At 42.2% G+C, this 27,121-nt stretch overlaps 2 protein-coding genes across 14 annotated transcripts in view; one reads left to right on the forward strand and one right to left on the reverse strand.

The window, feature by feature from the left end:
- Positions 1-5,052: 5,052 nt before the first annotated feature.
- Positions 5,053-13,520, reverse strand: LOC118419340 (beta-alanine-activating enzyme-like). The gene is made up of 14 exons (XM_035825703.1): positions 13,425-13,520; positions 12,754-12,968; positions 12,108-12,300; positions 11,463-11,704; positions 10,972-11,076; positions 10,418-10,583; positions 9,678-9,885; positions 9,079-9,182; positions 8,718-8,891; positions 8,176-8,579; positions 7,626-7,780; positions 7,015-7,178; positions 6,557-6,682; positions 5,053-6,029 (listed from the first exon to the last, which is right to left on the reverse strand). Exons 1-14 carry the CDS (start codon positions 13,497-13,499, stop codon positions 5,328-5,330), a joined length of 3,033 nt encoding a protein of 1,010 aa, XP_035681596.1. The 5' UTR covers positions 13,500-13,520; the 3' UTR covers positions 5,053-5,327.
- Positions 13,521-22,624: 9,104 nt separating this feature from the next.
- LOC118419103 (LIM and calponin homology domains-containing protein 1-like) overlaps positions 22,625-27,121 on the forward strand; it is a 43,187-nt gene continuing 38,690 nt past the window's right edge. For 12 of the 13 annotated variants that reach the window (XM_035825391.1, XM_035825388.1, XM_035825400.1 and 9 more), the window contains exons 1-4: positions 22,625-22,700; positions 24,883-25,007; positions 25,420-25,490; positions 26,730-26,799. In XM_035825391.1, coding sequence (XP_035681284.1) covers positions 24,891-25,007; positions 25,420-25,490; positions 26,730-26,799 — 258 coding nt within the window. In that variant the 5' untranslated portion in view covers positions 22,625-22,700; positions 24,883-24,890. Of the gene's footprint in view, positions 22,794-24,882; positions 25,008-25,419; positions 25,491-26,729; positions 26,800-27,121 lie in introns of all 13 variants that reach the window. The other variant, XM_035825390.1, reaches the window with a different exon arrangement.

Here is a 27,121-nt window from a genome sequence, read left to right on the forward strand (position 1 = left end):
TACTGGCCACCACGTTAGTGTACCTGTAATGTTTCCCGTAGATAAAACACATTGTTTTTGCTTGTGTGTTCTTCTTCTTCTGTCATGAACCAGTCAGAGCTTACATATATACAACTACCGCTACCGGTGACATCAGCACATTAGCTGTCACAGCAAATATGATAAACATAATAATCTTTATTGACACGACAAAAGTACAGCGACTTCCGTAAGGTCTACATGTATAACAACTACTTACAGTACAATTAAACACACATATATGGATATCTATAGGTATGAATAAATCAACATATAAGGTCTAGCATGTCATTTACACTATTGTATATGAACGATCTATTAGCTGTTAAGTGGTCGTTTTTCGGCGACGCGTCGGGGCCGAGCCTAAAGGTAGTAGCCTGACAAAAGGTAAGACAAGAGGGAAACATCCTGCATTTTCTCGAAAATGTTACATTTCGCATCAATGCTTAAGCATGTACATTTTTTTTGGTCACGTTTTCTTGTATTCTCGTCATTGACTTGTAGTGGTTATTTGAGAGGGTCAAAGGGTCTTCAAATATTCGGAAAAAAAACTTGAGCTATGATTCGCTGAAATGCAAATAGGGACACCAACATGGCGGCGAACACATTGATGATGTCACCTGAAAATAGCTCTCTATATAGTGTCCCGTGGTGATTCTATTATCCTGACGTTTCTTTGCCAGTCACGTACATCACGCAGACTAGCGTGATCTCATTACCACCAACGCCGTCTGATCATTCGCTGTCTTACTACATAGATTATCCGTGTATTTTATTCTATCCTTTTAGTGTCTCTGCTTTCTGACAAGGTACTTCTTTCTTTAATTCACGGTTCTTGGCGCTTCAGATGATTTGCCTGGACCAGTTAGGGTAATTGTTCCGTCACACAAAGGAAAATATTAACCATAACTACGTTTGCGAAGACGAACATGAACATGATCTGTATCTATAAAGCCGGTATAACCGCCCTTTGGCGTAACACACCAGCTAGCTTCACAGACACGCGGCGCGGCAGCAGCTTTGCTTTCCGATGATTGCTCGGAACTGTAAAGGCGGTCGCGTGCTGTGTAGAAGGACCTGCTGCAAGATTGGTTATAAAAAAGATGAGGTACTCACGGAATCGTAGAGCAGACGCTTTCAGACGTCGTTTTGGCTGCTTTATGTTTAGGCAGAATCGTTATAATTGTTTGAATGGCATCCCCGCTGACTTCAAATAAAATGAGCTATGAGAGACCGCGAAGAAACAGAATAGGCAAGAAAAAATGAAACAAGATGTCTAAATTTCAAAATAGAAACCAAAAACTTTATTTGTAACATTAACAAGAATCGAAGCAATTTCAGAATTGTAACGCTTCCGCACCAGCTCCGGCACGTCAACAGGTGAATGTAAACATGGCACCGCCAGTGAGTCACAGGGCAACACGGAAACTGTTAGGCTGGGCATGGGTGCCATCATTGCTCGGTAATGTTGGTATCTCACTGTCCAGAGTGTGTCACATTACGCCAGGCTGTCGCAAAACGGCGCAGTCTATCGCCTGAAATTGTTCAAAATTATGTATAGATAAATTTACATACGTGCCATCCTTATATTCATAATATATTATCTATGTTGCGCCAAGTATCACAAGTGAATACCATTTTTAATTACCATCAATCTCTTTTTGATGCACCGTTTCAATAATCCTTTTTTTAATTCAGTGGCAACGCTCCGATTTCCAATAACCTGCTCATCTGGGCTTCATACCCAAATGGCAGCCAGGAAAAATTAACTAGGATGGCCCATGGGCTAGAAAATTGTTGCTTGTGTAGCACAATTTCTTTCTGTCTGGGACTGGCTGGGGCCGCTGTCCCGACGGCTTGTGGCTAGCCAGCTATTCACTTCTAGGCCAGAAGACTCAGTTTTGGAAAAAAAAAGAGAAACACCAAATAGGAGCTCAGGGTTTCTTACCACTTCTTACCACACAATCAGTCCAATGGGAACGCAGAATTCTCTGTCACTTTGAAAATCAGACCATATAGGTCTCAGTATTCCCTATCTCTGGCACTACGGAAACCACTGGCTTCTAACAGTCGTGTTCAGCACCACGGCCAGAACCATCAAGACACTTCTAGAACCCTTCCAAGCAGAGGTTGAGACACGGAGATAGTAGTCGGGCTTTTTCCGGCTCGGTAAAAATCGCGACTACCTGCTACATGTACTAAGTTTCCGCGACCCACCCTCTGCTTGGAGAATAGGCAACAGACTTCTCAATCCGTGTCGACGTCCGTGTCCGCTCCAAGTGATAGATCAACAGGATAAGCTATATATATAGCATGTTCTCAATTGGCTATTAGGCTTCCAGGAATGAAGGGGCCTGACCAGTGGAGGGATTGACAGAAGCGCGATTTATCAGGCTAGGAAAACAACTTTGATATTATCACGTCGGGCAGTCTCAAAGGTGGCACTTAGTCCCTTCTTCCGAGGAACTGGAAGTAATGCATTCCTTCCCAGCCCTCTAAGTGCCTCTTTGAAATTTTTCACTCGAGACGATACTAATGATGCGGATCCAAATGGATTCATCTGCAACAAACCACTTACGATGGACAACAGGGTGTGGGAAAGGCACTTGAATGTCGGTCATTCCTTTTCGGGATTCTTTGCTGAAATATGTAGGATATCTTTTTGCCAGAGGATCCGGCCATTTTTGCTAACATTATTAGGCTTTCCGGCTAACTCCTCTGGTATCTTCAGCAGGCATAGCGCACAGGATCCGTAGCCTGGTTGAGACAAATCATTGCCTTCAGGAAAAGCCTCACCTTCGACAGGGGGTACTGTCTCTGGTCGTCTTTGAATGTTCGCACATCTTAAACATGGATTTGTATTAATTTTCGGATGTGAGTAGTTATGGTGGTCGCGAAGAAATATGGCAATTTGAGCCCCCTATCAGTATTTTTGGGCACTGGAGCACTACAGGAACAGACCACCTTCCTGAACGTAGTGTGGTATCGCCCATGGACATCCGTCCCCGACGCAAGACGCCTTGATTTAGGGAGATTAAGGGAAGATGTAAATCACTAGAAATTCACAAAAGCTCTAAACTTCTAAGGAGGTATGGGATCTTCAGTTTCTTATGTTTGACCCATTTTTCTTTCATTACGTGTTTTATTTCTTGTCATTGAAGGCTAGATCAAACACTCCTATAATGTGACGTTGTCGGGTCTTCACTCAGTTGACTTAAGTCTGCCTACTGAAACTACACTTTAATCTCTGGTGAGTATGGTACTCGCGATGATTATGCCGGACGTAGGCGGTCTGTGCCTCTGACCGCGGGTTAACTCTAGCCTTTGAGCGTAGTTGGTAGTAATGAGGTTAGTGTTGTCTTCACCAGAGTATATTACTGAAACTTCAGGGCCTAATAAAAAGCTCTTTGGTCAGCGCAAACCTGTTTGTGTTTGCCGCTTCTGAAGTCCAGTTCTTTTTTGTGTGTGGTCATGCACACATCAGGCCGGTGCACGCAGCAGACCAAAGGGCACCAACATTTGACATTTCAAAGGCCTTTGAGAGAATAAACCGCGCATTAGACTTTAACATGGCCTGAGTAACGATTGCAGCATATCAAGAATTTATAACTCTGTACTAAATGCGGTAAACTTAAGTCTCAATTCTTTGAACGTGTTGAAGAAGGCAGTTCGTGGTATCGTTATCGCGTGATGTAACGTTTGAGGTTACATAACAGGCTATGGGCTCAGAATACATTTGTAGCCCCTTTCCAGTAGTCTCCAGGCAGAATTTGGCCAAATTTTAGATAGGGACGAATAAGTTGCCCTGCGATTTCAGTCAGTCTTTTCCAGGCCGGTCAGTTCACTCATAGGCCAATTAACTCATACTATAGGCCTTTATTGATAATCGGCCAGGAGTCTGGTTGAATCGACTAACTTTTCAGACCCAAATGCGCATTTTCCGTTTCCACTAGTTTTTAGGTATCTCACTGGCTCTGATTGTCGGAGTCTGGTGAGTAGGTATCTGCTAGGAAATTCTGATTGGTTTTCAGATTCTGAAATGATTAATTGTTAACTATCAGCTTCTGATTGACTGTCGGAGTTTGTATACTGATAGTTGTCAAATTCTGATATGATTTATAGACAACATCTACCGAATTCTGATTTGTTATCGGATTCCCATATGATTGGTAGGTACTTACCAGGATCTACCGTATCGGCTACCAAATAATGATTGCTATGATAAAGTTTAACGTACGATCTTCTTACGATTGCAAACTGACGAAATATTTTTGGGGATAGTCTTGCATATGTCGGTCCTTTAACTACCTAGGTCGCACAAATGTTGTTAACACAAAATTCCAACGTCTTATTACAAAAAAGGCTGCAAAGATCATATCCAACAGCTCGAAAAGTGTACTACAATAAAAATGCCCAGTTGGGTTGTACAATATTTAACTGTCCTGTTACGGAAAGGCTGCTCAGATCGGCTGGCTACGTTAAGTTCCATCCTGCTTGAAAATTGTAACCCCCAAAATCATATTCTATACTGAAAACATCACGTAGTTTAAAAACGGAAATACTTTCATTCAAACCGGTTTAGTATATAGAAGTCCACTAATCTCCAAGCAGATCCTACGGTAGCACACTCCTAGGCCGGCTACACACCTTGGCCTTTGCCAGCTTCTGATACTGTCTTACGCTACCGTAGATTAGAATTCCAAGCCTGTTGCGGTTTTGATGGGCTCGGTAACGATGTGCCCGCACACGACCTACCGACAATCATAACCTGATTAAATTGCTAGCAGCCCATCACTACTGATCGGTCCCACTTTATGCAGAATTTGTATTCATTACCAGTAAGAGGTCCCGAATGTAGAATGGCGTGTACTGAATGAATAGTGACTTCTCCTATTCAGCATATGGTGCCTCATTTACTTAATTGCCACAATTTCTACAGCTCTAAAAATAATTCTTTTTAAACAAATATGTGTATAATTGAAAGGCTTTGAATATTTTTACAACTTGATAGTCACATTTTCACTTTAATATCTCTATAATCAATGCATATGCATATTTCCAATCATTATGTTGTTGATTTATGTATGTTTTCTTTTATTCTATTAAAAAATTTGATTTATTTTCTAAATATCCAACATAGTCCAATGCTTTATTGCCTCTTATATACAATTGTTATCAAATCAAAAAGCTGGTTGGCATTTCAAGATATTCATAGCACGGACCTAGGAACTTAGGCTGGCTACCTAAAGTTATATTTACATACAAGTGGACAGTAAAAAGATGTAAAAAAATACTGTACACTCATTAAGTCACAAAATGGGTAACCTTTGTCCTTTGACACCTGTGTGACCCATGACCTTTATCCCATAAACAAAGTCATCCCTGCAGCCAACAACCAGCAGGTTGTTCCAGACAACAGGAGAGGAGAAAACCTCCCCTGGCAGTCTCAGGGAGGCGAGGCAGCTCCCAGAGTCCAAGGTCAAAATGTACAGCGTGCCCTTGGTGGAGGCAACAGCCACACAGAGATGACCTTGAGATGTCCTGTCAGAGTTTGTCGTGTCTGTGTTAGTTCTTGCTTTTGCCGTTGACACAGAGCTGACCATACGTTCTAACTGAGACATCTGGTCTAAGATGTTAGAGTCTAAGACAGTGTCAGAGCCTGCTCTGAGGTTGAAGACAAAAGGCGTGGCATATACGGCTGAGTCCGTTTCAAACTTCCACCTGAGCTGAGCTTGCTCTGACAGACAGTACACATGGCAATCATGTGACCCCACAACAATGACATCCAATGGCTGTTGCTCTACAAGATCATGTGGTGACAATGATGATGATAAACATGGAGAGGAGAAGACGGGGCCAGATGTTGTGAAACTCCAGGTGACGTTACCATGGTGATCCACAGAGTACAGTTCTCCGTCGACACACCCCACGTAGATCCGCCATGACGTGATACGAGGGGAGGAGAATATGGGTTTGGGAAGGGCGGTGTGCCACAAAACAGCACCTGTATCCTGTAACAATACAAGACATGGCTCCATGAAACCTGGAACATCAGACTGAATCAGCACACATAGACAAGGCTGATCAACCTATGGCTATTGTAATTAGGGCTAGCCCTACTGGCAAGGACAAGGACAATCCAAATGTAATTTGACAAAGACAGGATGATTATCAATATCAATATTGAGACACATGCGACACAAATATGATTCACAATGTACTGATTACACCCTCCAGTGATGTTAAATCTGATGCAAATCTGATTCATCTCTAGAAGGTAAACAGATTAAAAAATCGCCAGAGAATTGAACGTTATTCATCCAAAAATCTACCATTACATTGGACAGTTGAAGCAACACTGATAGACAGATGGATGGACATTGGACTGCAAACATCTCAACTTTGCAGAGTTTAGCAAAGAGATTGAAAAGACACAGGCCATATTCTGGCCAAAAATGTCCCTTTAAAGCTTGGAGTCTCAACAGGTAAGCCATTTTCCGACTGTGTTATACTGTACAGGGGTGGAAGTCATGTTTACCGGGTTGATGGCGATAAGTGTGCCTGTCAGTGTTCCCACACACAGCAGTCTGGGATTGGAGCCCAGGCACGGAGAGGAGAACACGGAACCTCCGCCACAGTGGGTCTTCCACACGCAGCACCGCTTCTGGGGAAAAACACACAGGTACAAAAAACACGCTTCAACTCAATTCTTTAAGTCACAGTTTAATTGTAGAGCAATCACCTTTATTTCAGTTATATCAAACTCAAATAGGTTAATATCATTGTATGTGCACATGGACGCAATTGATGACTCAGCTTGGGAATTATGTGAATTCTACAGAATTCTGCCAGAAATCTGCTCCCTCTGCAGAAGATACAAAAACTGTACTGCTCCCTCTGGCAGAACATACAGAAACTGCACGGCTCTATTGGCAAAACATACCAAAGATGTAAGTAACAAACAAATATTAAAGAAAACACAATGTTGGGACTGACCTTGAGGTCTAGAGCATGCACATGCTGATCATGTGATCCAACGAAGACAAGCGAGGTCTTCATGTCCAGACATGGGCTGGACTTCACAGCACCTCTTGTGTAGTAACACCATTGTATTGTCCCCGTCCGTGTCTCCAGAACGTATACACAGTTGTCATAGCAACCTAATTGAAGGCAACATCAGATAGATTCTATTAGTACCTGGTCAATAGCCATGAGTGTCCAATGTCACTTTTAATCAAATTCTCCAGCCAATGCCTAGCAGGTTGTAGTCAACAAATGTATTATAGGAAGATATATGTACCAGTCTATTTTTGCAAATAAAGAAAATTTTTTCTCAATCATCCTACTGATGATATTGAAATCATTACAGCATTTTCATGTTCATAGTGACCTCTTCGTTGTGAATCTTGACACTGCAAATATGCATTGTATGACAGAATTGTTTCAAACACAAGCTTAAAACACCACCTACCATGAAATTAAGTCACAGCAAAAATAAATAAAAATTTACAGTCCCTTAAAAGGAATCTTCCATCAAACCTTAAAAGTTTGTTAAAGTTCTAAACAAAAACGTTATTTAGTAATGAGTGTTGAAGTGAGTTCCTTACCCACAATGATGAGTTCCCCATCAGTGGAACAGCAGGCTGAAGACTCAACCCTGTCTCCCAGCTTGGTCTCCCATAACAGTTTCCCTGTATCCATGGCAATGGCACAAAACTTGTGGGAGTGAGAGCCGATGAACACGACCCCTGCTGGGTACCAACTGGAAAGCAAACGATTGCAAACATGTACATAACCTTATTCACTATTAATAAGGCACTTTTAGTAGTTTTAGTATATAGTAGATTAGTCACGATAATTTTACTAAAGGCAAATGTCGCATTGCCAAACCAGGGCCCGGCCGGCGGCTTTCAGGAACGAAAAGTATGATATAAAAGACACCAAACTACACAAGACATAAAGAGAGTAGTTGTGAGCATTGTTTGTGGAAACTTAAAATAGAATTGTATATGATTCTAATAATAAACACAAACATAATTGATTATAATAATAAACACAAACAACCTGGCTGGCCCACCATTTGGAAATGTGATAATCAGAAATGACAGACTTCACCCCCTTAAATACCAAAGAACAAACAAACACGACATACAGTACCTAACTTCAGTTAACAGAAGAGGTGAAGCATCCACACATTTCCCTGTGTCACATGTCCACACCGTCTCCATGGTGATCTCCATGGCAGCGAGTTCTGTTGCCAAGCAACTTACATCTTCCAGTGCTGTGGATACAGACGGCACATCTGGCACTAAACAATTGACTTGTCCGTTCTCTTCTGTGTTGGGCTGGAGACAAACAGTTTGGGACCCTCTCAGCACTGCTCGAGTGCAGTTATTACTTCTGGGAACATCTTGTGACACCTGTGTCCTTTTATGGAATGGTTTCACAATAGTGTCTTCAGATGGAAGGATGTCTACAGTGTCAGTGTCTTCAGATATCTTCATCTTCTTCCGCTGCTGCTCATTTGGATGTCTGATTCCAGGTCTCTTCTCTTGTGACATCTTGTCTTCAGAAGTTTTTACAGAATTAGAATGACCCTTATGCAAAATATGTTGTTGAGGGCTTGCTAGATTTGGACTGGAACTTCTGTTGGTTTGGACGTCATTTCTTCCCTTTAGTAGAGATTGTGCATATCTTACAAGGTCTCCTAATGTCTGATGTAAGATGATGTCCAGTGCATCAGGAAAGGTGTGTCCAAATGTGGACTGCAGGTTTTCTACTAGCTGTACGGCTGTCAGTGAGTTTCCTCCACCGGCAAGGAAAGACAGTTCCTGGTTTTCTTCCGTTTCCGTCATCAGGGTTCCTCCAGCTTGCTGGTAAAAATCATGGGAAACGAAGTTTGGGAAATGGTGAATTATAAAGAATCAGTAAGATTGGTGAAGTAGAAGGACAAAAAACTTCCAGATACTGTGAAAAGTATTTACAATCATGTTGCCTTCCAGTTGTCATCTGGTTGTGTCCATCTTTTATGTACTTGATATCCATGATTGAATGACTCACCTCCCAGAGCTCACACACACAGTGGTACACATCAGTACAATGGTCCACTGTCAGGGGTGGGTCAGACTGTGCAGATAGCAGCAATGTGTCCTTGTCAACTTTGCCTGGGGATAGAAAAGAAAGACAATCATGAAATGATATCATAAATGTGGGCCTAGGTACCTCTTACTACATTATCATCATCATCATCATCATCCCATAGGTTTGTAGTCAGCCGTACGCTGGTTCATCAGTCGTAGGGGCAGCACAACTTATTATGCTGTCTCAATAGGCATTTAGTCCCCTGGCGGCACCTATCTCCTCTCCGGGCCTCTTACTACATGTATGTTAAATGCAATGGACCTGCATTTTTGGTTAGAAACAACAGTAAATTACTGTTTCTTCCTAACATGTTAACAAAGTACAGTAGGGGCATCTTCTCTAGGTAGTTTTAAAGAACGCTTGCAGATAGATGTGCAAAAGTTAGGGGTTACGAGTCGTTCGATGTAATATAACCAGCTGCTGCCGCGCCGCGTGCCTGCGAAGCTGGTGTGTTACGCCGAACGGCGGTTATACCGGCTATACAGATACAGAACAAACAAAAAAAGCAACATCCCTACCATGTCTGGTGACTGGCAACTCCGCCACCTCTATGACCTTGTCAGGTACAGCGTGGGTCGGCAGCTCTGACCTCAGGGACAGCAGGATGTCCTCAGCGCGACCTTGACCCCGCGTGTGGACAGCCGACAAAACGACAAACAGCAGCAGTCTGTGCCTCCTGTCCATCACAGCTACGCAGGTCTCCACTCCATCTAACTTACAGCCTTTCTGAGGAGAAGTAGAATGTGAAATACAAGAAGTGAAGATTCCATCGTACACTTCTTTTTGGCAATGGCCCAGAGACAGAGCCAATGTCATGAAAACCATGATTTTAAATTCAGTTATTTTTGTGGGTATTTCATTTCTTCGTAGAATGGGAAATCATGTTGTGTTTAAGGTTGCAGTTGAAACAAATCTGTAGTTACTGTTACATTTACTGCAGTAATAGTGTGTCCAGTGGTTACCAGTCCTGCCTCTGTCTGTATCACTCACCCAATATGCATGCTACAAGAAAAGGTTGCAGTTTTTAAGACAGGACATTAAGCCATCATCATACAGGTCCACTTTTCATTGTGCTTGTCGAGAAGAGTTAGGGGCGTTTCCCCACTACAGTGGACCTGTAAATACTGTACTGTGTACATAGAGTCACTCTGTCTTCTCTGTCACAATCAGTGGGAAAAAAATTATAGCTCTTCAGAAACAAACTGGTTTGAGATCATTTTTACTGTGACATTGGAAAAACACACTCTCAGTGTCCCACCTGTTCTATCCATTTCAGGTCCAGCCGTTTTCCGTTGCGCTTCACCTGGTCGTCAAGGCGACCACAGAAGACTAGTTCAGCACCATGGAGATCAACAACATCCCCTGAGGACCGCATGACAATATCAGTAGGTGGGGTAAGGTCCTCACCATCCAGGTAACACTGTCTGTGATCACCACCTGGAAGGAGAAGTTTAACTTGAAGTCTGAACTATTGAGAGTTACTGGTTTAATATTATACCAGTTCTTAGACCAGGGAAGGTAGAGAGTGCACCATATGATTAAAACTCAATGCATCATGACCAAAAAATCCATGGATAGCTTTATTTTGTTGCTTTAATTCATATAAAACATAAACATGGTTCTCCTTATGATTGGGCTGCTATTTGCAAAATATATCTTAAATCCACAACAATTACTGCTTTCTGTATGATGCGATCAAGAGCTTTCTGGCATTCCTACTCTGATGAAGAGTAAATAAGGATTGGCCTAAAGTCATCTGGTTGCAGTTCATAAGTACACTGCCAGGTGGCAACGTACCTCCCTAAACATCACTCACCAATATACAGCACCCCTTGCCCCTCTGACACAGGTTTCCCCTCCTTGTTCCTGACCTCCAGTTTAGTACCTAGAAGAGGCTGACCCAGAGGCACTCTGGAACTGGGGTAGAAATACATGCAGAGGATTAGATTTTAGGTCTTGCACAAGAACATGTCATTTTCTTATGGTTGAAGAAAAATAATTATGGCTCTTGGTGGCAAATGTGCAGATGTTTGCAAAGGTGTGTTGCTTTGGCACACTTTTGACAGATTAAAGAGGCTCTGTAGGCGTCATACATAGTGTAAAGTGCTGTTCCCAAAAGCACAACATCAGGGCATGGTGAGAATCGAACCCAGGACCTATTGGTTCTAAGCCCAAAGCTCTAACCACTATGCCTAACCAATGCCCAAGCAATGGTGCAAAGTCAAAGAAGTAGAAATGTTTTCAATGGGAATATCAATTTTTTACTTCTCTGGGTGGGATTTTGAGAGGTATAAGACAATAACCTGTTGCCTGCACTGATGTGTTCCTCAGGAATTCTGTAGAGCGTCGCCCATGACGACACCTCAGTGATGCCGTAGATGTTGTAGAACCGTGTTGTGTTGCCGGGGCCTCTCCAGGCGCGGATGTCGGCGGGTACCGGACACTCCTCTCCGCCGAACGCCAGCAGTCGCAGGGGTGAGTCTGCATGGAGTATTTGTGTCTGGAGCAGCTTTGTACCAAACCTACGCACAAGGCTTGGGGTTGCCTGGACCATGTGGAAACAGTGGGTCACTTGAGCACCATTTAAACTGTCAGTTTAATGTCTACAGCTGCAGAATTCTCTCAAGGTTCGCTTCACAGCATAGTTAAGGGTAGTGCAGTTAAGATACATGGCAAGTGCTACAGGCATGGGAATACTCCCAGGGAGGTCTGGGGGCATTCATCATTTTAAATTCATAACCCTCAGAAAACATCTTATGAATTTTGAGGACCAAAATTATATGAAATAAACCCATTACCTTTGTAACAAAACAGAATAGCCCTCTACACTTGCTTAAACACAACATAGGGGCCCAAATCACAGTGTTCAGATAAAAACTACAGCAATATATTAGATTGCTAGAGGATACCAACACTCTGCTTGTACAGCATACAGCAGTGCTCAGTACCTGTAAAACTGTGACTTGTTGCCTCCTGACCAGAACATCAGCCAGGAACCTGGGAGCTTTCTTCACCTCCTCAGGAACCATCAGCAGCGCTGCTCTGCTGGATAGGGCCAGGAACAACTCCACTATGCATGGGTCAAAGGTCACGGGTGAGGCACTGAAGATGACATCATGGGTCGTGACCTCAAACAGAGACCTGGGATAGAAATCGCTGCAATTAGCAACTTTGTAATGTACGTCGATGAAGATTAGACATCTAGGTGATAAGTTACGCCAAAACACAGCTACTCAAGCAAATGGATAGTTGCTTGAGTAACTGCTTTTAAGCATAAGTATGTAAGGTGTTGCCTTTTTAATTCAGGAGGGGGAAGAAAAATTACCTTAAAGTAAGGAGAGTAGTAAGACCCTTAGTGCCTTTCCTCCTTGAGATTAAGGCAGAACTTTATGTTGTTTTTATTTAGCAGAGTTGGAGGATGCCATACCTGCAACTTTCTGTGGTGTCTTAAGTCCCTGTTTAAAACGATTCTGAAGCACAGTTGTCACCACAACTACTCTGCAAACATTTTAGAGGTCTGATTTTAAACTCACACACAGCAAAAGAGTGAAAAACCATAAGATATCATCACAAATATTTCAAGATTTACAGTACCTAAGATGTAGAATATTTGGCACAATACAGCTGTGAGGGACGCCCACAGTCTTGGGCTGCCCTGTCGTGCCCGAGGTCTGAAGTCTGTAGGCAAGGGGAGACCTGGATGGGGTGGGGGGCGTGGCCAGCACTCGCACCAGGATCAGTCCATGCTGCAGCAAGGAAGGGGAGGCGACTGTGGACACCTGGAGATGGGAGCATTTCTGCAGGAACCCCTGTAGAAAATGGTATAGGCCATGCTTGCACATTATGTCACAATTACAACTAATGTTTCCAATCAATAGTTGTTACAACCATGAACTGAAGTCACATCTAATTAAATTCATTTTCTTGTTCTTCTTTCATGGTATGACTGTATGTGTTCATGGGGCTGAGGGCTTCAAGCACAGTACGCCCATTAGACTGTAAGGTTTGATTCACACCTACCCTTTTGTGGTGGTTCTTTAAGCTGCTCAATGTGTGGCTCTTCTCTAAGAGTCTAACTTGAGACCAATCCAAGCAATGGACATTCTTAACTTGAGCTAGGTACTTATTTTCTCCTGAGTTGAGTAAGGAAATCTGAGTATCAAGAGCCTTTCCAAAAGGCAAAACACAGCCTGTCGGGAAATTTAAACCCTTGGCACTTGGGCAAACATCATGATCACGTCACACAACAGCGTAACAGAACTCACCTGCATCTGCTCCAGTTGAATGAGTATGTAGGGGACACGGATAATGGTCAGCTGAAGGGGTGAGTCTGGGTCCATTGGTACCAGACAGGCTGGCAGCTGCAGTATACTGGACAGGGAACAGTTGGCATAATGTGAGTGTATGGATAAACATAAAAGGTGTACAATCAATGTAGACAACAGTTCAGGTACCAGTCTTTATCATGCATCATCACCAGGCTCATGACTCAAATGGTGTAATCTGTCAAAAGTGTTGTTTTTCATTGCTCGTTAATATGTATAGCTTGATGAGGGTCTGCATGCTCTTTTCCGTAAGGCGTAGGCAGGCCTTTTAATTTCCCGTAATTCGTAGGGAAGCTATTTTATTTCACGTAATTCGTAGTGAGGATGGAAAATTTACCGTAAAGCGTAGCCAGTGCATTTCACGTAAGGCGTAATCTAGCCCAAAAATTTTACGTAAAACGTAATCTAGCCTAAAAATTACCCGTAAATCGTAGTCTGGCCTCCCAAATTTCGTAAGTCGAAGCGTAGTCTACCAGTAAATTTTAGCCTTCAAAGCAAAGGAAATTGCGTTTCAAAGGATCAAGATTTCAAAATTTTGCCGGACCTCCCTTGCGACTATTCGGTCATCGACATGGTGAAAATTGTATCGGTGGCCTCGCCCTCAAAAACCTTTTTGCTAATAGAAATGTCATTGAAGTTATAACTTAGCTTAGTCTGCCAGCAAAATTTGCCCATCAAAAATAAAATGCAGGAAATATCATTTTAGAGGGTCAAGATTTCAAAATTTTCATGGTCCTCCCTTGCGCCGCCTCGAGCCTTCGGCGCTCGAAATTCTGAAAATGATGTTGGGGGATGTGACGTGTCAAACTCAAACTCCTTTTTGCTGATAGAAATTTCATTTAACTCAGCTTTATATAATAGCCAGAAAAACGTAGGAAATCGAGGTTCGGGGTGTCAGGATTTCACAACTTCCCTTGCGACGCCTTTGCCCCTTCGGCGCTCGGCTAGTCTGTGTAACACAAACTCCGCTGTCCAGGGCTGTAACTGGCCCCTCTCCGCGGAGGCCGGCGGATGTTTGGCGGGCTGCTATAAGCGAGATTTAATCAGGCTAGCGCTCGGCATGGTAAAAAATCTGTTGGGTGGCTTACACTGAACCCCTGGGAATCTTTAATTAGATATGCCATTTAACTTAGCTTTGTCTACCAGTGAAAATTTCCCCTCAAAATGCAGGAAATGGTGTTTCAGAGAGTCAAAATTTCAAAATTTTCCCGGCGGAGCATGCCCCCGCCCTTGCCGAGTGTTGCCAGTCTTTCAGAATTTAGCGTAAACCGTTGCCGGCCTTTCTGAATTTAGCGTAAAGCGTTGCCAGCCTTCGGAATTTAACGTAAAACGTAGTCGACCGTTCTGAATTTAGCGTAAAGCGTTGTCAGGACCCCCCATGCAGACCCTCCTTGATATTCATTATTCACAAGTACTCTCTCTTCACAGCCAGGGGCTGAACTGCGAGGAGCCTGCAACAGGGCCTAAATTAGTAAATGGGAAGGGTCTGGAGCGGCTGCTGTATGACACAGTAATTGCCAATGATTGTGAACAGATGACTGTGACTGGTAATCGTGACTTACCTGATGACCCAAAGAGGCAGATTTCCCGCAGTTTTTGCGTACAGCCCAACAGACTGTCCCAGGATGTCTGGCACAGCATTCCTCAGGACGGAACACAGGTCTTCTACACCCTGGGCTAGCTCGCTGTACGTCATGACCGTTGTGTTGTGTCCATTGTCAAACACGACGGCTGTTGTGTGCGGATGTTGGGCTGCGGCCTGTTGGAACAGACCGTGCAGGGTGACCCCCTCCCAGGTGTGTGGATCATCCGCCATCTGAAATATCGGAGTAGGCAGACTTTACCCCTTTACCTATATACCGCTTTGCAACCAGTCAAACCAAGGAGGTTGAAAGAGGTCAAACAGACAAAATATCAGGCCTGAGGGTGTATGGCATTTTGCATATTGCAAACACACAACACCCATACACACATATACAAACGCATGCACACACATGCCAACACGCACATGCACTTGCACACACACACATACACACACACACACACATACACACACACACACACACATGCACACACACACATGCACACATACATGCATATACACACAAACACACACACACATGCACACGCATACATACACATGCGCAAATACATGCATACACACAAACACACACACACATACATGAACACACGCACTTACACACATGCACACTACACATACATACACACACACACACACACACACACACGAATCCATGCACACACAGAGAGCGACGACCAGACATACAGACAAGGCAAAAACAGCATTTCAGTGCATTGTGGTGAAGTTAGACTGTTAGAAATGTAACGGTAACGACCTCAAGAATCTTATGCATCAGCTAGCGATAAACAAAACTGTCCGGCAGGTTTGATTTCGCAAAGTTTTACCGACCTCTGACGCCAAGTCACCGCCCCTCGACGTACCCGCCAAGCACGGCCATTGATGGACGAGTTCAATTTTATCGGGGGGGCAGTCATAAATAACCATTATTGAGGTAAGCTGAATATAAGGTTTAGAGATTATTATAGCACATTTTATAAAAATTTTATTCATTTTTTTATAATATTGCTTACGAATAACTTTTACTGTATGTTTCTATCTATGTTTTAAGAATTTACAAATCAAATTTACCCCTAACTTGAGTTATATGGTATTGCCTAGGTCAAAGTTCGCTTGGCGCGAAACACAAAATGTTACGTATGGTGAAGTTGGGAGATATGATAAGGAAACTTCAATAAAAACATGATGATCGCTTCAAACTCAATACGACATGCGTTTGTAACACAGAAATCGTCCATAGAGTCCAAAAGTATCACATTTTTCGTAATCGTTGACTGAATTATAGCTAGTTCACTTTTATGCAAAGGATATCGGACAGAGTATCAAGTTCGCAGAGTCAAGTGCACAGGACCGTGCAACCTGGAGGCTTCTAACGGAGCGGAGCAAGGGGCCAATCCCTGGCACTTAGGCAGGTAGGCAGGACTTTTATCCTTGGGGTATCCTATATCCGTTATTTTTAAAAAAAACCAGAGCATTTATTTACAGGGATATCAGGTCGACGGACGTTGCAATATTTTGAGCATACATGTAACTGGAATATTTTGAGTATATAGCAATTTGAAGCCACATTCCGATTACGTGATAGCTCTAAACACCATATTTTGAAATAATGATATAGTTTATTGCAAAATTCTTGCCCGTGCACGTGGGCTAATTGCAGGTAACACGGAAGGGTACATATACACATGATACAGTGCAATATACAAGAGTCTACTCTAACAGCTAACTCTTCACATAACTTTAAAACCAACGGATGTAGGTTACCCTGCGGATAAAGGTGAACAACCGTTAAGTGTTGTCGGGGCTCCCCCACGAATGCCCTCATATCGGACCTGTCTCTTTGATAACCAATCAGAGGTAACCAATCGTGGACGGTTCTGGATCGTATAGTCTGTGTAACACAAACTCCGCTGTCCAGGGCTCTAACTGGCCCCTCCCCGCGGGCCGGCGGATGTTTGGCGGGCTGCTATAAGCGAGATTTAATCAGGCTATGGATCGTAGTCTTCTGACCAATAACAAGTCAGCTTTTCATCAATTGACCAATCGACAACTAGTAATACATAAAATCAGCAGCGACAACCAATCGTCAACGGTACTCGGGTGCATTTTTCACACCGATAACAGGTCAGGATTCGCACAATGGACCAATAGCAAACCAGCAATTAGATGTGGCAATATTTGCACCTGTGATAGGCGCCTTTATCCGACGCCAGTCCATTGCTTTGTCACTCACGGTCTATTCCTCAGCCAGTGAAGACCGTATCCGCTTCTTCTCACGGACAGCGCGCTGTAACTGCAAGCCGACATGTGCGGCGTCGGAAAGGAGAGAAGGAGCTGAAGGAAGATAGGTGTGCTAGGAGTTACCGTAACACTCACGACAAGATCGACGGCTTTTCCAAGCTGGCTCGCCGTATGGCTCGCCGTATGGCTCGCCGTGGAGGCTCCCGCCTCATATCTGCAAAGTGACCTGCCGTGTTGTACAAGGTGAGACCGACACCAGAGGTGGAGAATCGAACATTCATGTGTCTTTGCTTTCCCAGCGTTTTGCTTTCTATTCACTGAAGCCACGGAATGTTTCTCTTGAATGTGTGTTTTAATGTTATCCTGGCCTTATTTCCCGACTTGTGTCCCGCTTACGTCTGCCTCCTCAAAGCCTCTAGTCTCCACCAGACTCCGGATCGCTGGAAAAATCGTAGAAATAGAACAAATGGAACAAATAGAGGAGTAAGCCGGCCAGAGGAATATAGCCGGCTAGGCAACAGCACGCGATCGTTCCCTGGCCGGTTATATTCCTCTCTATTTGTTCCATTTCTACGATTTTCCAGCGATCCGGAGTCTGGTAGAGACTAAAAGCCTCCACTGTCCATGTTTTATTTCCACTTGCCATTGTGCAACAATTGACTTTGAGCCTTTGCTTCTTGCAGCACTGGTAATGGCGGTAATGGAGAGAGGTGCCAGGCCATGCCGTAACGTCTGACGGTCAACGACAGCATCCAGGGCACTACTGAAGAACTCCGCCTGCATGCTCTGGCTCGTTGAGTATAGAGAAGTCGCCCGAGAGAACTTGCTCTGTTCTTTAATAGGTGAGACAGACGGCCAGGTCGAGATTAGGGCATTCAAACGTCTTTATCTAAGTTTGCAGTGTTTGGCTTCACAGAAACCACTTTTCTCTATTGTTATCCTAGGCACTATATTTCTTGATTTGTGTTCCGCTTGCGTCGATGGTTACACATCCAAGTAACAAGATTTGGGGAACGTCACGATCAAACGTTTTAAGATAGTGGATGCTATAGCTATCTTCCGTATGTCACGTTTATATTCCGAGGCCACCACTCACGTTACATGTTTTGTACCTTGTTTCCGTATTTTTAGATAGTGACGCCCGACTGTCTGGTCGCACTTGCAAGTCATACTTTTTACTTGCCATTGAACAACCGAGATGAATACGTACGAACTGGCCCCCGCGTATGCAGTACCTGGAGCACAAAGACTTGACTGTTGTCGACTGGGTGACATCACCACTGTAAGTAGATCCCACGTAACTTGCTCTATCATACCATAACATTGAAAATTCTTACGCTAACCACTTTATTACTATCAAGATTTTTAAAAAAGTCTTGTTCCTATAAGCCTATGATTAGACTTTCTTGTCAGGAACACTGTACATATCCGGTTGCAGTTCATTTCCTTTGAACAACCGTTAAGTTTGCGCCTTTGTTTCCTACAGCGGTGAATAAGGCAGGTGATATCTCTCGACAGTTGGAGGATGAAGAGGTCAACGTTAACACCGACTGCGGGGACTGAGAAGCTGACCAGTGCAAGAAGAGCGATCATCTCCATACCCAGAGACCCGGTGTCTGTTTGTACGCCTTACCAGAGGACCTGGTGGAAATCGAGTGGTTCTTGTATTTTTGTGAGGGCCTGTGTACCCCTTTTCCGTAGTGCATATCGTATGCAGCCTGTTTGATTTCCTGCCATTCGTAGAGAAAGCAGTCATATTCACGTAGCCAAGGTGACCAAATCTTACGCAATCGTGTTCCTTGATTTTAGCTAGATACGTAGGCGGTTCTTCTGAATTCACTGTAAATAAAAGCGTTATTGAAATCACCACCACCATGTATTTGCATTTTCCAAATTGTATTCTATTAATTATAAGCTATTCCAGTACAGGACTCCCGGTGGCTGACACTAAATTTGGTATTTGTGAAGTTGTGAAACGTCTTTGTACGTTACTGGCGTAGTCTTTTACTATCACCTTAAGCCGTTTTCGTTTCGCGTATTTCGCTTCCGTTCTTGTACAAGGGCGGCCAACAGTTTAGAATTTAGCAAATGTTGATATTGCCGGTGTATTTGGTGTCGAGGTAGCTTGTGGTCTTTTGTACTTTAAGTCCTGTGGAAAGTTCGCTGCTGAAGGCTTAGGCTGACGTTTCGACACTTAACATCGCGTACTAACTAACGCACGCACACACACCGCACACATGAACACTACACATAATATCTAACATTGGCACCCTTTCTTCTACCACCACCACTCAGCACAGTAATATATAAACACACACCAACACTCAGAACAAACGTCTGAGCCTTCTTAAAAGCAGCAAAATAACTTTCCGCGGACTTCCAGTACGGAAGGCTTCAGGTTGTCTCCACAAATGCATTGACGATATCAACATTTGCTAATTCTGAACTGTTCGCCGCCTTTGTCCGGAAATGAAGGCAAATTACGTGAATACACGGGCTTTATTGAGAGCAAAGGACTGCTTTCAAATTGGCTCTTTTCGTTTTACATGTTTGATTGCTAAAAAGTCATCGATAGTTCTGTTCTTTCTGTACTTTCGTACTTTCTGTACTTTCAGCAATAATGCAATGTACGACTATTGTTTTCCTAGATGTCAAGATGACAACTTCTTGTTCGTGAGCTTTGTAGAACGACCATGTACATCACAAAACAGTAACCGTTGCCTACGTGTACCCAAATGTACCTTTGCCTTCGTCGAATTTACTTGTGTTTTTGGCAAAAAGTAAGGAATGTTGCTTTTATCACGAGCTTTGTTCGCAGTCGGTAAACTGTTGTTATTCTGTAGTGACGGAAAATAAACGTATGTTTGTTTTGTGTCCATTTATTTTACATTGTAAGCAGTGAATAAAAGTCTTTTGCTCTCAGCTTTTGCTTCATATTTCTTGTGTTTTGCTTAATTCTTGTACAAGAGTGGCCACATTGTCCTAGAACGGTAGCAAAACACTTAAATACAAGTACTTTGAGAGCAAATGTCTTTTTTCGCTGAGATTAACTGTACATCGTTGATGACCAAATTCATATTAAATATCACCGAGATACAGGTGTAAACAATTTATTATTTCCTACAAGCATCCTAGCAGTGAATCACAAAATGTAGTACTTGAAGCTAATGATGTTTACACTTGTTCCGATGTCACGTTGTCCAAAGGGTAGGCTCATGATTCTGCCACCGAATCTAATCTAGTCTAAGTCGTGACCTTTAGCTTATACCTTTTGTTTCTGTCGGTCGTTGTTATTAAGGTAGCTTGGAGTCCTTGTATTAAGTTTGCTGCAGAAGGCCAAGGCTAGCACAAGAACATATTTATATACTAACATTCGGAAAAACGTATTGGCCTTTTCAAAAGCAGCAAAAGTATCTTTCAAATGGATTTTAAGTGCGGAATGTTTCCTGTTATCTCCGACAATGTTCTGAGTGTGAAAATCATCATTTAGAATACTGTTCGCCACTTTTGTCCAAGAAAAGAATAGAGGTGAATACGTGGCAATCGTGTTCTTAAATTAGCACTTTACATAGCACTATCTTAAAAGAGCCGTCGCCTGTTCTATTTTGAACTCGGAATATTTAGATCAAATGTTGTATTACTCTGACAGCATCTACGATTGTTCATATTTGACAACCCATATATACACTGGAGTTGTTGATAATAAATGGATTTGTGTTTTGTGTCCATTCATTACATTGTAAGCAGTGAAAGACTGTTATTCTCAAACGTCTTTTCTGCTACAATTCGCACGAAATATTGGTAGTTTTCGATTGTCTAATTGAGTTTAAATATTACAGGTGTGGTTGCACTTAATAAGTCAAGCGCTAGGGTTCTGCTGCACGTAGGAAATCGATGTGAAATATATACTGTACGCTAGGTTCCACTAAGATGTCACGATTTTTTGGAAGATTGTGATGACGGCTTGCATTCCCCCGACAGGCTTGAAAAATCACAATTTTCTTATGTATGTTTTCATGTACGATACATAATGTGCAAGTTCTTAAAACAGTATAGAATGTTTCTTTGTTGTAAATCAGAAACATCATGTATCATTACCCTGGACAAGAAGGTTATGTTTTTTATCGGTGTGTGTCTGGATCCCGATGACGTTTGGTAGGTGGACGTGGGTAGGGGTCGGGAAAACCAAGGTCAAGTTCGACCGTGAATGGTTCCCCTAGGAGCTTTTTAAGGTGTTGCAGCGGAACTTGATATCTCGTGTTCTAGACATGCCGTGGTCATGATTTTAAAGCTTAACATTATTTCGCGAATGTATGAGGTTGTGAAGCTTTTTCGCGTTTTTTCCCCGTGGTTTTAGGGACTGAAAGGACAAAGACGGAGAAGGAGTTTTTTTGGGGGGGTGCGTCATAAATTAACTTTAAAATAATTATGTAGTACAACAGAAAATGTACAGGCGACCACAGCAAAATAAAAACACCGCGAAAATACACGCATTTGAAGTAGCACCTCTTTGCTTGGTGATGACTTGGGTTCACCTGAAGCAGCTGAACTGAAGAAAACCCGCCCATATTTAGCCCTAACTGATTGCCAGTCGCGTATCCTAAATACCCCGGGGGCATGCCCGCCTGTTAGCGCACCTCGTTTAGCGTTTCCGCTGTCCAAAAATGGCTGAAGTGTAACACCTTATATCGTTCCGCCGCCTTAAAGTCTACGAGCCACATTCCAGAGCAGGACGCGCAATTGTCTACCAGTAGCATGACGTTAGCCTAGTTCACAGGCTCTTTAGGGGGCTTTTAAGACGAGGTGTATATGCAAGGACGTTACCTCCTTGGTATTAAGCATGCATGCGAAGTTTACGGAACTCATACGAGATGTATTAGTAATAGCTGGTTTGGGTTCTTGTGTACCATTTCTATGAGACGAGTTTTGGAAGAAAAGGATAAGATCCTTCTAATACTGAGAAGAAAAAGTTCAGGGGAAAACTTTGGCAATTCCGACTTATGAATATTTTTTCCCTTCAGAATGATTTTGTGGTCATTTAGAAATGAAACGTGATTCATCGCTCACTGCTTTCCGGAGATTTTTTTTTACACAATATCATAATTTTTCCGTTTCGACAGATTTTGAGTGTTTGTCTCACTTTGAGCCTTTTCCTGAACAATACACCTTTCATCATCTACATTGTCACTGTGAAAGATGAATGAGTTTCCGTTATCATCCTAGTTTTTATCATTGCTGTTTAACTTTAATATTTCTGTTTAACATATCATCAGCTCCAAAACAAAGCCCACTCGTAGAGCCTGCCAAGGAGGCTATATGACGTCATCGGGGTCACGGGGTCATTCATGAGGACCCGCCGTAGCGCCAAGTGCACGGTAAGACTGTTTTGTGTTTGATCACCTGGATTCTAACAGTTTTAAACAATTTTATCCATTTTCAGGCTCAGATTTCGTGCCTCCATCGTCCAGGTAGGTTGTAGATGAACTTGAAGAACGAACTGCCACAATGGGAGTGCAAGTTTAACGGATGGATGAAGCTCTGATTTTTACCTCCGCCCCCCTCCCCCTTTCCATTTTGTTTTGGTACTGCCAGCTGCAAAGCGTAGGTTTCGAACCGACTGACGCTTTTCGTGCGCCAAAAATGAAACCTTTTGTGTCCGTATTTCTTCATAAATGGCCTGTTCTAGATAATGAAACTGTGGAATGTAGCGTTTTGGCGTGTAAAAGCCATCGTCAGTCAAGCGAGAAATTTGAAGACGCTTCAAGCGGCTCGCAGTTGTTGTTTAGGGGGGACCGTTACTTTAACTTTGCCGCGTGTGTACAGTTCGCAAAAATAAAACAGGACAATCGCCATCCAGTTTAACAATGTACGCGCACAATAAGGATTCCTTGTATTTTTACAGAAAAAAAATCATCTCTTGCCGTTGTCAGTCATTCGTAGCATTTAGGGGGTTTAAAAATAACCTTTGGTCTCCCCAAATCCCGCAGGATTTCAGCTGCTCAATTCCCAGAATGACCTGGTTTTAGTTTTACTTGGTATGAAAACAACCCTTTGCAACAATAAGTAGAGGTAAATTCTATTCTCCTTGTCATTTTAAACATCTTTAGCACACATAAATTATGGGTTTAATGTAGCATGTTTTGTGATAAAGTGGAATCCAATCCAAATGGGTCAAAGGTATGTTCCACAAAAGATGGACTTTGATAAGATAAACAATTATTGTATGGCAGCTATGATAACTAGGGCAGCCTTTCTGTTATACATGTACCATATACCCTTAAGCTTAACTTCTCTTATGTAATGTTGCAGCCACACTAATAATTAATATAAAATTGGTTTAAATACACTTTATTTTATTGTTACATGTGTAGCAGTAGCTCTGTTGTTGGATGTTTGACATATTTTGAGATTAGAAGGAATTCTGAAGGAATGTATGATATTTCTATTAAATGGATCAAATTGCAAAATAACCATGGCTTTGGCGAGGATGACTCAGTTACTGACAAAATTTGCTCACATTTATAATAGTCACAAGCAAAATGTTATTCAGATCTGGAAACAAAGGTTACTTATTTCGGCATATGTTGTATTATACTGTGGCTTGCCCATTTTGGTAGCCTGACTGTTATTATTGTAGCCCTGTTCATATGTCAGCATCAAGTGTTTTGCTTTTTTTATTTGGACATTGGAATTTCTATAGTCTAGCACTACCAGGGGTCCAAGAATTTTACTACTGATTCATTCACAGCATATGGAAGCTGTAAATCTTATTGTAACATCCAAATTTGAATGATATGAAGTTTTCGTTTCAATTTATTCTGCAATGGGTCCATGTTCCCTCGTGAAAAGTACCGGATAGATCAATATTTTTGTTTGACTATTATTAGAATGTCAAACAAGCAGCAAATACCCACAGCCCATTGTTCTGCTTTACCGTAAATCTTGAAACGTATGCAGCATTTTTATGTTGCATATTCAAGACTTTCAAGAACAGGCACTTGTGTTGTGTTGCTACTATCGATTGCATTGAATATTGTTTCAACAGTTAATTGTTGTTTTTCACAGGTCATTGGAAAATGAAATGAATCTACTGTAATAACAATAATTTTTTTAACCTTCCATGATGACATGAAGTATGTTACATACTATGTATAAGATTTTTCTGCCAGTACAGGGTTCAAAATACCACATGCATATGCAGGTTAGTGCAGGTAAAATTGGAGCTGTGCAGGTATTTCTGATGTCTACCTGCACCTAACCTGCACTGGTCTGTGTACTGGGTTTTATGCATAAATGTCTTATGATGTACGTGTACTTGGATTGTTCCTAGCTGCAAGGACTGTTAGTGTTATCACATATACAAAGTACAAAAGAAAAATAACAGTGGTTCCTGACCAATTTTAATATGATCCATACTTCCTAAATTCAGAGTGATGCAGGTACAATTTGTCTGGTGCAGGTGATTTTCAATGTTACCTTTACCAGTTCAGGTATGCTGAAAAAAGTATTTCGAGCCTTGCAATAACATATTGACCCATCCTACCCCCTGTCCCCCAGTAACCACCATGATGCGCCCCACCGGGGAGGACGCAGGGGGGGAGCTGGACAGTCTGGACCCCCCTCTAGAAATACTGGACCCCCAGCTGGTCAGGGAACTGCAGGAGTGCCGCTGCTGGATAGAGGTAGGTCTGAAATAATCTACAAGCAGGTGTTAAGATCTGGGGCATTCTTAGCATTTGAAAAGCAAAACGAGTATATTGCACTAAGACGGGAAGGGTAGCCTGAATACCATCCTTTGTAGTGACCGCTGGCTCAATATTTTCGCTAGGTTAGCAAGCAAAAGTATTGAGCCAGTGGTCACTACGGAGGATGGTACTCAGGTTAGACATATTAGACAAAACAAATCATTGAAACAGACTTCAAGTGATTAGTTAGCACTTCAAGTGATTAGTTAGCATTGTCTGTTGTAGCTAATACAGTATGTTACACAAGACCTTACATTAGTACAAAGGTTTATTTGTATGTCTTATCTAATGACTGAAATGATAATACAAATGTAGTAATTAGTATATTCAAAACTTGTATCCACTCCAGGCTGTCACAGGAAAACAGTTTGGGAACAAAGACTTCCGTACAGCTCTGGAGGATGGCACATTGCTGTGCAAGTAAGTACAGTCATTTGTTTTATGTTTCTTGATTTTACATCATTAGACACACTGACTTGATTTTATGGCTGACATCTGCTTGCACCAATTTATGATCTGTTTCTAACAAAATAAAGTTTGTGACCAGACTGTAAATTGTACAAACAAGCTGCAAAATGAGCAAATAGAAATTACCAAAAGATATTGGAAAACAGAAAAGAATGCCCTTTTAAAGTTTTAGTTTTGTAATATTTTGCCATCTGTTCAAAAAAGTGTTTCTAGGAAATTCTACACCTGCCAGAGCAAAGTCTTCAAAAGGCAAAGAAGATGTGAAAGAGCAGAAATATAGAATAAGATTGGTATACCATCTTCTGTGTGTACATTGTATGCTTTCCTGGCCACTCATGTCATAATCAAGCCAATTTTCCTTTGGCCAAATTTTTTTTTTCATGCTCCCATCAGTTTTGAGGTGCCCAGAAGATGTCATCCATATAATCAAATCAGTATGGCTTTATCAGTGTTTGTTATCTGCCACCAGATACTGGTAAAATATCAACCTAATATCACAACAGACGGCATACTTTGAACCCCTGTCACATTTACTTTTAGTGTGATGTTACACACACTGTTAAAGGGGGAGATAACAGTTGTTTGTGTAGTGTGCATTCAGTAACTTATGATAGACAACAATAGAATGTTGCTATGGGATGATAGTGGTGCACCGAAGTGCCTCTATCTTGTGTCTTTTTATTAAAAGCTGCTTCACATAAAAACAAGGCTATTTTTTTAGTATTCTCTTGAGTGTCACCAGGAAACTTGCTGTCCCAGACTGTTAAAATTCTGGGGGTACCTTAGATACTCCAAGCTGGAAATGTTTACAGCCGGGTTGGTGGGTGGGTGTCACAGACTTACCAGCTCAAAATCAGTACTTGTATATGTTTCCATTGTATTACTAGTACTGTATTACAGTGCAGTTTCAATGGCAATCTCAAAACACAAGCAAAAATACCCCCTTTCTCCTTCTACCTTGAAATTAAAACCTCACAAAAATTAATCAATTTACCGTATTGCTAATCAAATGATGTACTTTTGGATAGTAGATTTATGTCAAATTTTAGTAATTGTAGACAGAATTTAGATTAATCTTGACCTCTTAACTCTATTGGTATTTGCTGATAATGTGCACCATGTGATGGTAATGTAGTCTGCCTTGTCCTTGTCCTTGTTTGACCTGAGTTGACCTTGTTTAACCCCTGTCAGACTGATGCAGAAGATTCAGCCTGGTTCCATCAAGAAGATTAACAACTTACCGACACCTTACGCTAGACTGGTAAGTCTTGAGTTAACAAGTACCAGAATCTTACACCAACTGCAAACACTTATCAACATCTTACTACCTCCTCACAACAAACTGGCGAGAATGTAGTTTACACTAACAAGTAGATGGCAGGTAAACAGTAAACAAGTAAACACACAGACACAGTAAACAGTGATGAGACAAAGCATGTATCTAACACGACTAGTGGACTACTGGACTTTGGCTCTTCTCTTAAACATTTAGCCTGCTTAGGTAGAAGTTTAGAACCAGATTTGTATTGGTAATGGGTTAGGCAGTACGAAGTTTGTTTGTTTTGGGTCTGTTTGTTTGGCCT

Source organism: Branchiostoma floridae, chromosome 7 (assembly GCF_000003815.2).
Source record: "Branchiostoma floridae strain S238N-H82 chromosome 7, Bfl_VNyyK, whole genome shotgun sequence".
Taxonomy (NCBI): Eukaryota; Metazoa; Chordata; class Leptocardii; order Amphioxiformes; family Branchiostomatidae; genus Branchiostoma; species Branchiostoma floridae.

Excerpts from the sequence above, each read along its gene's own strand:
- LOC118419340 (XM_035825703.1), bottom strand. The coding sequence starts at position 13,499 with ATGGACCCAGACTCACCCCTTCAGCTGACCATTATCCGTGTCCCCTAC. Across the intron at positions 9,886-10,417 it reads ACCTGAAATGGATAGAACAG|AAAGGCTGTAAGTTAGATGG; the intron begins GTGGGACACTGA and ends ACTTCTCCTCAG. Across the intron at positions 7,179-7,625 it reads TGGGGAACTCATCATTGTGG|GTTGCTATGACAACTGTGTA; the intron begins GTAAGGAACTCA and ends GCCTTCAATTAG.